At 42.8% G+C, this 12,301-nt stretch overlaps 1 protein-coding gene across 1 annotated transcript in view; it reads left to right on the top strand.

Moving 5' to 3' along the window:
* Positions 1–1,193: 1,193 nt before the first annotated feature.
* cabp5b (calcium binding protein 5b) overlaps positions 1,194–12,301 on the top strand; it is a 14,846-nt gene continuing 3,738 nt past the window's right edge. The window contains exons 1-5 of the mRNA XM_063221301.1: positions 1,194–1,244; positions 6,139–6,169; positions 8,274–8,417; positions 9,639–9,748; positions 10,794–10,941. Coding sequence (XP_063077371.1) covers positions 1,197–1,244; positions 6,139–6,169; positions 8,274–8,417; positions 9,639–9,748; positions 10,794–10,941 — 481 coding nt within the window. The 5' untranslated portion in view covers positions 1,194–1,196. The remainder of the gene's footprint in view (positions 1,245–6,138; positions 6,170–8,273; positions 8,418–9,638; positions 9,749–10,793; positions 10,942–12,301) is intronic.

Genomic DNA, 12,301 nt, shown 5'->3' with positions numbered 1-12,301 from the left:
CGTGTGTCTGTGCACACTAAAAAATGATGTAAGTGACAAGTCAGGATAACTTATACAGTTAAGTTATTCTACTATACACTGCAATGGCAACATAACGGTTTAACTTGAAATAACAAGTTTACCAGCTGCCTCCAAATTTATTTAAATCTTTATTGAAAGTTGTGTGTGTTGTTTGAACACAAAGCTGCAATTCAAAGCTTCACACAACTTACAATAAGGAGTTAAATTAACTTGGGATTCTGAGGTTGCTGGTAAGTTTTTTACAGTGTGTCTGTGTGTGTGTGTGTTGGAGGGGGGGGGTAAAGGTGAATTTAATGTGTGTATTTGCTGGATGCAGAAATAGTGTGTGCAGTGTGGCATGCACAGACATTTTCGGGGGCAGGTGCTCGAGGGTGGGCCTTTAGAACCTCCAGTTTGCCTCACTAGACTATAGACTATATATTATATTGAGACTATATATTATATTGTGGAACTTCCAGCTACCTCATTGAGCTATAGAGTAGTCTATAGCCTATATTATATTGGGGCACCACAGTGCATTGTGACAAAAAACCTATCTGTGAAGACTTGTCTGTGTGTGCGTGTGCGCGTGTGAGTGTGTGGGTGCCTGTCTGTGTGTGCATGTCTGCCTGCGTGTGTGTACGTGTGTGCGTGCGTGCATGTGTGTGTGTGTGTGAGTGCATAGTCAAAGACGTCCAACATGAAATTGTCCTTCAGTGCTAACGGATACTTTTGTTTACTGTAACTGCAAAAAAACGATTTTAATTTTTTTTTCAAGTGAATGCACGACAGCCAAGCCAAAAAATAATTGAAAAAAGTTTTTTTGCAGTAACAGTAAGCAAAATGATCCGTTGCACTGAAGAACAATTTCATGTTGGACGTCTTTGACCCACGTGTGTGTGTGTGTGTGTGTGTGTGTGTGTGTGTGTGTGTGTGTGTGTGTGTGTGTGTGTGTGTGTGTGTGTGTGTGTGTGTGTGTGTGTGTGTGTGTGTGTGTGTGTGTGTGTGTGTGTGTTTGAAAAGTAAGCTAAGTCTGTGTATCTTGTCTGCAGGGTGTTGAAGCAGTGTGTGTGGAGCGGAGAGAGCGCTGATGCTCCAGGACCTTTAGGGGGCATTGAGCGATATTAATATATATAGCACCCTGACCTGCCACACAGTACACAGCACAGCACAGCGGTCATACTGTACACACCACCATGAGCTTTGGGCCTGCCTGCATCTTCCTCAAGGGAGCCAAGAATGTGGTAAGTTCACCTGAACCTATGTGTGTGTGTGTGTGTGTGTGTGTGTGTGTGTGTGTGTGTGTGTGTGTGTGTGTGTGTGTGTGTGTGTGTGTGTGTGTGTGTGTGTGTGTGTGTCTATGTGTGTGCGTGTGTGTGTGTGTGTGTGTGTGTGTGTGTGTGTGTGTGTGTGCGTGTGTGTGGGAGAGAGAGAGAGAGAGAGAGAGAGAGAGAGAGAGAGAGAGAGAGAGAGAATGAGAGAGAGAGAGAAAGAAAGAGAGAGTATGTGTATCTGCACACAGTTGAGTCAAGCTTTGTCAATATGTCAACGTAAACTTGTACAAATCCAGATCGAGTGTTCATGGAGAGACAAATTACTCCAACCGTGAGGTCAAAAGTCAGAGTGACATTTTTTAGGTGGCCAGTGTAATTTCAAAACTACTGCAAGGTGCCACTTTGCAGAATCTTGAATGTAGTCAGAAGATAGGTTGTTTTAGGTCGCGTTGGTTTGTTTTTCTGGTTGTTTGTTTGTCTGTCTGTCAGCAGGATAACTCAAAACATTATCAACGGATTTTATGAAGGAACAAGTGATTAAATGTTGGTGGTGATCCGGATCAAGGATTTTTTAAAAAAGATTCTTCACCATTTTGGGATAGGGCGAATTTTGACATTCCAGTTTCTAACTCCACAAAAACAAAAGGCAGCAAGACTTTTAGGGTGAAGAAATTAGGGTGTAACACAGTCAAATGTTTGTAAGTTATATTATAGGCATAGGACTCCACAGCGTGTAGATGTTATGGCGTCAGTGACCTCATGGCCTTGTCGGAGGTTTGCACTCTCTTAGTGCTTCTAGTTACACAATATATTGAGTATATGCTATATGCTGATCAAAGAGTAGCACTATTTGTAGTAGTACCAAATGCTCTGAAAAAAAGCTAATTTAACCTTTTTTATAGTTATATTAACACTGGTATTTTTACTGTGTATCATCACAGCCCATTAACTTTAAATTACATGTCTTTCCCATAATATTCCCCAACTCCCCAAGACTCCCCTCACCACACTAACTAATCAGACCGTCAACCAGTAGCATGCAGAGGCATTTCTTAGACATGATGGCAGTTAATTCCAGCTTCTGAGAAACTCAGATTACAACAAAGGACATACTGCATGGGCCTACCGGGCCCAGGCCCAGGGGCCTAAGAGCCAAGGGTGGCCCCAAGCCCAAGCCTCCATGCTACAATTTCAATATCACTTTTATATTATGCATCCCAATATCCGATTGCATTATGTAATGTCTTTAATAAACCTCCATCATAGGTCTTCTAATTAATCCCTGTTATGTGGAAGGGGTCCCACTATGAAACAGCATTGTGTGTAATATTTCATTTTTGCCCCCCAAACCACAGGCTGAAATATGATGTTTCGTTCGTTTCGTTTCGTTCGTATGAGGAAAACACAGGTTATGCAAGTGGTCTTGGTATCTGAAAGGGCCCTTCAATTAAATAGCTTAGGTCATGATATGCCCGCACTTCACTATAATATGGTTTTATGGGAATAAATGCAACGTATTCTGGACACAAACACTGCATGGTACAGTACAACACAAATATTGCTAATGCAATTTTCAGAGCAGTAGGATATTACAGTATTTCTCAATTGGTTTTGTACATTTCTCACAACAGAATAATCATTCTCAGAACTTCTTGTTCAATTGTGACTTCCTGCTGTTATCTGTGCACATGGTAAAATACGTTTCTCATAGTTTTCAGCATTTAGCAAATGCTTTCATCACCATGCAGATGGTTGTGTACAATTCTCAGCTTTTTCGTACATTATCAATTGCTTTTGTCATATCACTCAAAAAGCATTGTCACTGAATACACAAAACTATCTCACCCCCCAAAATATTTAGGGCCCTATGTAATAGTTTAAGTCTTGGCATGCAAAATGACTTACCAAGCTGTCATAATGTGATAAGCACTGTATAATTTCCATTGGATTTTTATCTATAAATGTGATCTGAATTGGTAAATTACTCACAGGTAAATATTGACTCTCTCTAATCAAAGGCAATAGAAGGGATAGAGAAAACAGACATGCAATACAACAATAGGCACTGTACTGCATTATACAGTATTTTTCAATTGGTTTTGTACATTTCTCGAATCTCTCTCGCAATTTGCAAAACATAATATTCATTCTCAAAACAGCTTTAACAAATGGCAAAACACGGTGGATAACCTGCAAAACCGAGTCTCTTTCTCAAAACCCTTATTTGTCTTTCAAAACCAAGTTTTTTGTGTCAATAAACGTATCAGTGCCAGCAGAATGGTTAGTCATTGTGTCATAGTGTATGGACAAGCTAGTCAAATCAATTTCTCATGTTGTCAATTGAATAGTACACTCTTGAGGATCTTTTCTGAAGCGAAATGCTGTTTAGATTGGATGGGAAATGTTGTAAATTCAGTTTTATATTACATTGATCAGATAAGATTGAGATAGTTTCATGCATTCAGTGACAAAGCTTTTTGAGTGATATGACAAAACAATTGATAATGTACAAAATCACTGAGAATTGTACACAGCCATGGCATGGTGGACGAGAGCATTTGCTATATGCCGAAAACAATGAGAAACTGATTTGACCATGTGCACAGGTAACACCAGGAAGTCACAATTGAACAAAGACTTTTGAGAATCATTATTCTGTTGTGAGAAATGTACAAAACCAATTGAGAAAAACTGTACTCTATGCCTCATGTGCCCTTTATAATTACGCTCCACGCAAAATTACAATATTTCCCTAGAATTTCACAAAACAGTAAGTGCACTTTATACAGTATCAGTGTATTGTTTCAAATTTATTTTGCTTTACAGTTCTAGATTTTTTTTTCACATGGGCTTGCAAGACAAGTAAAAAGGGATGGTAGCATTTTACATTTTGACACCTCAACCAGAGTTTGCTATTTTTCCTATTTTGCAGTGAGAAAACCTGTCAATAAATAGTCATAGTCTAAATGTATATCTAGGACAATCTTATCTGATCAATGTAATATAAAGTTGAATTTACAACATTTCCCATCCAATCTAAACAACATTTTGCTTCAGAAAAGATCCTCAAAAGTGTACTATTCAATTGACAACATGACAAAGCGATTTGACTAGCTTGTCCATACACGGACCACACTATGACACAATGACTAACCATTCTGCTGGCACTGATACGTTCATTGACACAAAAACTTGGGTTTTGAGCAAGAGACTTGGTTTTGCAGGTCATCCACTGTGTTTTGCCATTTGTTAAAGCTGTTTTGAGAATGAATATTATGTTTTGCAAATTGCGAGAGAGATTCGAGAAATGTACAAAACCAATTGAGAAATACTGTATATTATTCAGTCATATGCAATGCTTAAAGTGGGGGGGGGGGGAATCATCATCAGCGTTCTGGCAGAACTATTCAAAATTAATATCCCAGAGTCATTGTGAGAACACATCTGTTCAAACAACAAATACTGTAACACAACAATAGCTGAAAACAGTAGAGAACATTTCAAAACAAGTTTTTCGAAGTGCATGCAGGCAATAAGCCCACAAAAATGTGACTTGTACTGATTTGGTAGGCCTACTGATGAGACTGTCGGAAAAACAGGGTTCCTGCTCTTCTTTTTGGATGGTATTTTCGGACAATTAGGGTTCCTGCACCTCTTTTTTCCACTTCAAGCACTGGTCATATGGTATGGTTGTTGTATGTTGTATGATGGAAAATTGTGGCTAGTGAAGGCTACTGACTCTGAAAAACCACTTGCCAAAATGGGAAGTAAGCAAAACAGTTTATGTCAAGCCCTGTCTATGTATTGTATAGGCCTATGTGGCTGTAAACAGTGGTTCTCAAAGTGTGGTCCGGAGAACATTGGTAATGCGGTGGACACGTCCTCAAGTGATCCGTGTGAGAGGATGTCTAAAAATGTAATCAGCTTTTCAGACACAAGCTAGCATGCTATATTTAGATAGATAGATAGATAGATAGATAGATAGATAGATAGATAGATAGATAGATAGATAGATAGATAGATTATTTATTTGTCCTTTCGGAATATCGTTCTATGCCATTTTCTGTGCGTCTGATACAATTTCAAAGACATACAGGCAAAACGCAATAGACAAACACAGCACCCACCCACCGTCTAGGACAAGGTAATTGTAATATCATACATATCCAGTCCATATTTTAACGTGTCCTTTGACTACAATAAGGCAGGACTGTAATTTACTCTATATATGCATGAAAATGCTGCATCTGAATTTGCAGAGAGAGAGAGAGAGAGAGAGAGATAGAGAGAGACAGAGAGAGAGAGAGAGTCTGGCAATTCAGACAGGTGGACAGGTGGTCCCTGAAAAAGAAATTGGGGACAAAATCCTTCGGAAACGGAAACGCTGCTATAAAACATTGGTAGCAGTGATCAGATCAGATTAGCTTGATAACAGTGACATCCTGTCCTATCTCTTAACACCCGTCAACAGGCAGTGTTTCACATTTTGCATTATGTAATGCATCCAGTAGCATTTGGTGTGTGTGTGTGTGTGTGTGTGTATATCTATTTTATGTGTATGTACGAGAGATGTGTTTGATAATTGTTGATGTGTGTGTGTGTGTGTGTGTGTGTGTGTGTGTATGTGTGTGTGTGTGTGTGGTGGGGTGGGGGAGGGGGGGGGGGGGGGGGGGGGGGGGGGGGGCGGGGGCGGGGGGGGGTGGGGGGGGGGGGTGGGGGGGGGGGGGGGGGGGGGGGGGGGTGGGGGGTGGGGGGGGGGGGGGGGGGTGTTGGAGTGTCTGTGTGTCTGAGTGTGTGTCTGTGGTTTGTTTGACAGATGAGTGTTTGCCTATGTGCCTGATGGCTATTATCTTTTTTTTGACAGGAACGCACACTAGCTCCTGAAGAAATAGAAGGTAAACTTAACACACACACACACACACACACACACACACACACACACACACACACACACACACACACACACACACACACACACACAGCCTGGCCTCGCCATACTGTATGTATGCCCATGTCAAAAAAAAAGTTCCTTCCATGTGACGTCTGTGCCGGGTGTTCTGGGAAGGTTTTAGTGTTGTTACTAAAAAAACGTCCAATCAACAACAGGGGGAGGGATGTTTGGGGTGGACGCACATTTGAAACTTCCACAAAGCTTCCCCCCTCTCGCCAGTAATCGTTTTGCAATGTCACATAGCACAACGATATGGTAAGAAAAGGCTATTGCATGCACATAACACAGTAGATAAATACACATATACAGACAGATACACATTGACTCACACTGTGTGAAACGTATGCCAGGTTACGCAGATACGCTACACTTTTACCTAACAATCTGACTTTTGGGCTTGGTAGCGTGTTCACCTTGCACAGGAGAGGTCACAGGACCTTAAGACTTGGGTGTACTGCGATCACTTAGGTTACAACCGGATGTAAGGGAGATGTAGGCCGGTGAGTGTAACGGATGCCAGCTAACACAATTCGGCAAAGAACGTTAGTAAACATCGCTACCGACGTGTCATACAGACTTAGACAGAAGCCTGGATTTTAGCTCCCTTGGTAGCATGTCTGTCACCCATACAAAAGGTCACAGGTTTGAGACCTGTGTCTACCAAGATCAGGTTAAGAATGGGACACAATTTGGTTAACATACAGGAAAAGGCATCTAAGAAATACAACATTTTATGGGGGAGGACCCCCAGACCCCCGAAACAATGAAGTATCCCGTATTTTTCTCACACACAGTTGGCAACCCTAACCACGATCACTCGGATTACACTAGGTCCTAGGGCCATGACCCAGATGAGGTTTTGGGAGTCTAATGTACGGTAACAGATCCCAATTAGCAGGTAGTGAACCTTCCACCCAATGCCTCATAAAAATCCTTAACTGACTTAGCTAGCAGCCTATTAGCTTTAAACTCACCTGGTAGTGTAACAAATTACATTACATTACATTTAGATGGTGCTTTATTTCAAAACAACTTCAAAGGTCAAAAAAGTTGCTTGAAAAGAGAAAAAACTTTTCTTCACCAAGGCACTCCAAAAAGTATAGTTAAAAATGTCTTTATTATTATGACATGTCCATTAAGGACTTTTAAAATTGCCCTCATGTAGCGGCAGTTGAGCCTAGCTTCGAGCTAGACTAGTGTTTCTTAACGGGGAGTGCTACAGCCCTCAGGGGGAATTGGGGAGCTCAAAGGGGGCGTTGAGAAGGATACAGTTGAGTAGGGGACGGGGCTTAGTTCCCATTAGGGGGCATTCGTCTATTTTATTTTTCAATACTAAAGAGGGCATTGGCAGGCTTATGATGAGGTCAGTGGGCCGTTGGGAGGCTTATGATGAGGTCAAGAGGGCGTTTGTCCAAAAAAAAAGGTTGAGACCCTTATCTCAGTGGTTTCGCCCCTGTGCTCCCAAGTCCAAGGGTTGCAAGCAGGTCGCGAATTTGAGACTTCGCAGGATGACCTTGTTTACAGCAGAGTACAGTAGTAGGTTACAATTATGGTCAAGAGTTCAAGGTTTGGGTCAACCACGATCAGTCAGGTTACACATAAACATACTCGCACACAGAGAGTAGGGTGACGGGCTGCGTAATGTAAGAGGACATACAAGACCAAGAGCACTTTGAGGAGTTTGATCAACATTGTGACAGCCTGATCAGATGTCATATGTGTGTATGTATAACTGTATTAATGTGTGTGTGTGTGTGTGTGTGTGTGTGTGTGTGTGTGTGTGTGTGTGTGTGTGTGTGTGTGTGTAGAGCTGCGCGAGGCATTTGATAAATTTGATAAAGATGGTGACGCCTGATCAGATATGTGTGTGTATAACTATTAATGTGTGTGTGTGTGTGTGTGCACGCGTGTGTGTGTGTGTGCGCGAGTGTCTGTGTGTGTGTGAGAAGATTGAGAAAGATTGTGACGGCCTGATCAGTGTGAACTGTATTAATATGTGTGTGTGCGTGTGTGTGTGTGTGTGCATTTGCGTGTGCGTGTGTGTGTAGAGCTGCGAGAGGCGTTTGATGAGTTTGATAAAGATCGTGACGGCCTGATCAGCTGTAAGGACCTGGGGAACCTGATGAGGACCATGGGCTACATGCCAACAGAGATGGAACTCATCGAGATCGGACAGAAGATCAACATGAGCTGTACGTACACAGACATACACATGCACACACACACGCGCACACACACACACGCACACACACACACACACACACGCGCACACACACACGCACGCACTCTCAGGCGCGCACGCACACACACATACTTTGTACTTGCATTAATATCTTTGTGAGGACCTTCCATCGACTCCAATCCATTTTACTAGCATTCAGAACTAGTGAATGCTAAACTGTGCCCTGACCACAGCAATCCCTAACCCTAAGGGACTGTTCATTATTTATTTTCAGACCCTTTAATTTCGTTACAATTTGCTCTGGTCACTTCATATCAAAACAACGTTTACGGATTAATTAGTAGTTCAAAAAAAGTTAGTTTAAGAAGACGCTGCATTTGATGAGCATAAAGAGCATGATGGTGTTCAGCTCTGCAATAGGTGTGTAATATATGGTGGGGCAAGGCTATGGAGGAGTCTGTGGAGGGGTCTAGTGAGGTATTGCAATCAAGTGCCATTGACACGGGCCCTAACGTGGCTGATATGATAGGACACTCGTCTACTACGGGGCCGACCCGAGTTCGATTCCCGGCCCTTCCCTGTCTCTCTCTCCCAACTCGCTTCCTGTCTCCACTTCACTGTCCTGTCTGAGAAAAAAACAATAAAGGCTTGTAAAGGCCCAAAAAAATACTTGGGAAAAAAGTGCCATTGACACGGGGGTCAAAACCTAACAAGAACCCACCACAAGCTAGCTCTAACCTGTGCACAGGTCTACTGGTTACTCAGATTTGTTACCTGTGTTGGAAGGAAACTGTTTCTGTTTTTTTAACTTTTGCTTTTTCTTGGCCATTAACACAGTTGTAATATTCTGGCAGGGCTTTGTGTAGTTGAAAATTCATGCAATGTGCTGCAGAGTTTTTGATTAGTTGAACCAAGGGAGTGAGCTTGCTGTTCCAAACACAACTAAGTTTGTATATATAATACTTGAATTAATTACGTAACTAGGCAAAACTCCTTGGCGGAAGTACTGTGACAATATTATGAATGAATGTATGGAATAAGCGGAGTATGGTGGTAAGCGAAGACAAGTAAGCGCATCAGAAGTCTGGTTTGTAACCTGAGGGTTGTCAGTTCAAATCCCAACTCCACTCGTTGGGTGAATAAGCAGCGCTCTCTCTCTTTGTGTGTGTGTGTGTGTGTGTGTGTGTGTGTGTGTGCGCGCGCGCGTGCGTGCGTGCGTGCGTGCGTGTAGTGGGGGGTCGTGTGGACTTTGATGACTTCGTGGAGCTGATGGCTCCAAAGTTGCTGGCAGAGACGGCGGGAATGATCGGCATCAAGGAGCTCAAGGACGCCTTCAAAGAGGTACACACACACACACACACACACACACACACACACACACACACACACACACACACACACACACACACACACACACACACACACACAATTTGGAATCCTGCACCTCAGTAGTGGAACAACTGCACACAAGACCCGTGGACATTGCAAAACAAAAATACTATTTTTGAAATTGGAAAAATCTTGAAAGAACATAAGACTGAATATTGAGCTGACCCCGATTGCCAGGGGGGAAAAGTGTCAGCTAAGTGTAATGTAATGTAATAAAAACCCTGGGCATTGTGATGATTAAAAGAAAAGCAATACCTTTCAGAAAAAAACAAGTACCATTACATTGATATTACTGAGTAGCAAGCAAACTAATCTCAGAGAGATCAGTGTGGATGTTAGAAAAATCTTCACTGGAGATTGACAGCATCACTTGGTAGGCCATGGCGAAACTGGTGCGTGCGTGTGTGTGTGTGTGTGTGTGTGTGTGTGTGTGTGTGTGTGTGATGCCTGCCTTTAAGGCTGAGAAACAGAGGGAGACCAAAAATATTTTTGCTGATTGGTGTGGTGCTAAAAATGCCTTATTGAAGGGTAACGGTAGGGACACATACACACGAATTTACGAACTTTGCCATTCATTCCTATGAGAGAGGCGAAGGCAAGCGAAAGCAAGCGAACAGGAGCGAAGCGAAATTATTAAAGAAAGTTTAATGTTATGCAAATGAGGAGCGAATTCGCCTGCCGCGGCCCAATCAAATCAACAACATAACTGTTCCATTCCATTTGACTCGCCGCAACGACCTGATGACGGTTGGATTTCGCCTCTCTTCACTTCGCTTGCTTCGCCCCCTATGTGTCCCCACCGTAAGAGATAATGAGACAAGAAATGAAGTGGGAGAGAGTACTTTGGGAAATGACACAGGCAGGATTCGAACCTGGCTCCCCATGAAGCTGTGCACCACAGAACCCCCATATTCACGTATGTGACGTTTTTTGGGGGGCTTTTCTGTGTGTGTGTGTGTGTGTGTGTGTGTGTGTGTGTGTGTGTGTGTGTGTGTAGTTTGATATGGACGGTGATGGCTCGATAACAACTGAAGAGCTTCGTCATGCCATGGTGAAGCTGATGGGCGAGCGAGCGAATGCTCGAGAGATCGAAGCCGTCGTCAAGGAGGCCGACAACAACGGAGACGGAACTGTGGACTTTGAGGGTGAGAACACACAGACACACACAGATTTATACATTCAATCACACAGACAAGACACTCTGTCATCCTTTTTATCCGACATGTCTGTGCAGACGGGGCGAGCTAATGCTAAGCTAGTCCGTCACTTCCAGTAAGGGCACAACATTAGCGGGTCAAACTTTCGCACTGTGTGCATCATACCTGTCAACTTTGGGCTGCAAAAAATCTGAAAAATTCCCAGATTTTAAGACAAAAACAGGACATTTTCAATAGGCCAAATCCTGACAGTGCATTCTACTCTGCTTTTCACACTGACAGTGCACATTCGAGGCCAGTCCTCTCCAAAATCTCCCCACAGCGCATTTTTTTAAAGGAGCAGGTGCAGCGTAAAAGTAATGAAATATGAGTTTCTCCTTGTTGTTTTGTCGCTCAAGTTGCTGATGCAAAACATGCTGGTGCAGGTTGTAATGGGGTAAATTTGCACGATTCGCTGTTCAGAGGCTTGTGTTTACCATATGAACAGCGTTGTTTATATGAACTGACCGTTTCTGCGAGCACACACACACCTACAGAGCTCGAGAGTGAGAGCTCATATTTTCAAGAAACTTCTTGGTGGTACCTGGCATAAAATCTACTGGCAGGTAGCTTGATAAGCACCCTCTCTACTTTCGTAGCTGGTGGAATAAGTAGAGGGGGTGTGGCTCATCAGGCTAACTGACAGGGCCGTGAGGATCATTTCTGGACAGTCACTTTTTTTTGAGAATGTAAAAAATCTGGATATTTTGCGGCAAAATACCAAATTGGGAAGAGAGCGGGAAATAAGTCAAAAATAGGGAGTTTCCCTTGAAAATAGGGAGGGTTGACATGCATGGTGTTCACTATGCGTTAAATGCCAGTGCACTGAAACAGGTGCATGATTTGGGACACAGAGATGCTTTGCCATCAAGATCCACATATTTTTCTTTTTAACTTTGAAATAACTAGTATAAGTTTTAGTATGATAGAATGACTTGAATAAGGTTTAGGGAGCACAAAAGGACACATTTATGTGTATATGAAACTATTACAGTCAGAGCCATCAATCAACGCATTTGGCATACATTTCTTTGAGAACAGCAATAGTCCAACCAGGCCACCCAGTCACTCTTAGTGAAAGGCCAATTGGGAAACTCCAACTCCCATTGTCATTGTGACACAGCACTCCACATCACACAAGTGTTCACTGCACACAACAAAATTGCATTTAAGCCTCTCCCGTGCAAGGGGGCAGCCCCCAACGGCGCCACAAGGGAGCAGTGCAACGGGACGGTACCATGCTCAGGGTACCTCAGTCATGAAAGAGGATGGGGGAGAGCACTGGTTAATTACTACCCCGACCAACCTG

This window comes from Engraulis encrasicolus, chromosome 17 (assembly GCF_034702125.1).
Source record: "Engraulis encrasicolus isolate BLACKSEA-1 chromosome 17, IST_EnEncr_1.0, whole genome shotgun sequence".
Classification (NCBI taxonomy): domain Eukaryota; kingdom Metazoa; phylum Chordata; class Actinopteri; order Clupeiformes; family Engraulidae; genus Engraulis; species Engraulis encrasicolus.
The sequence above is the reverse complement of the archived record's forward strand: the minus strand, read 5'-3'. Positions and strand labels throughout refer to the sequence as shown.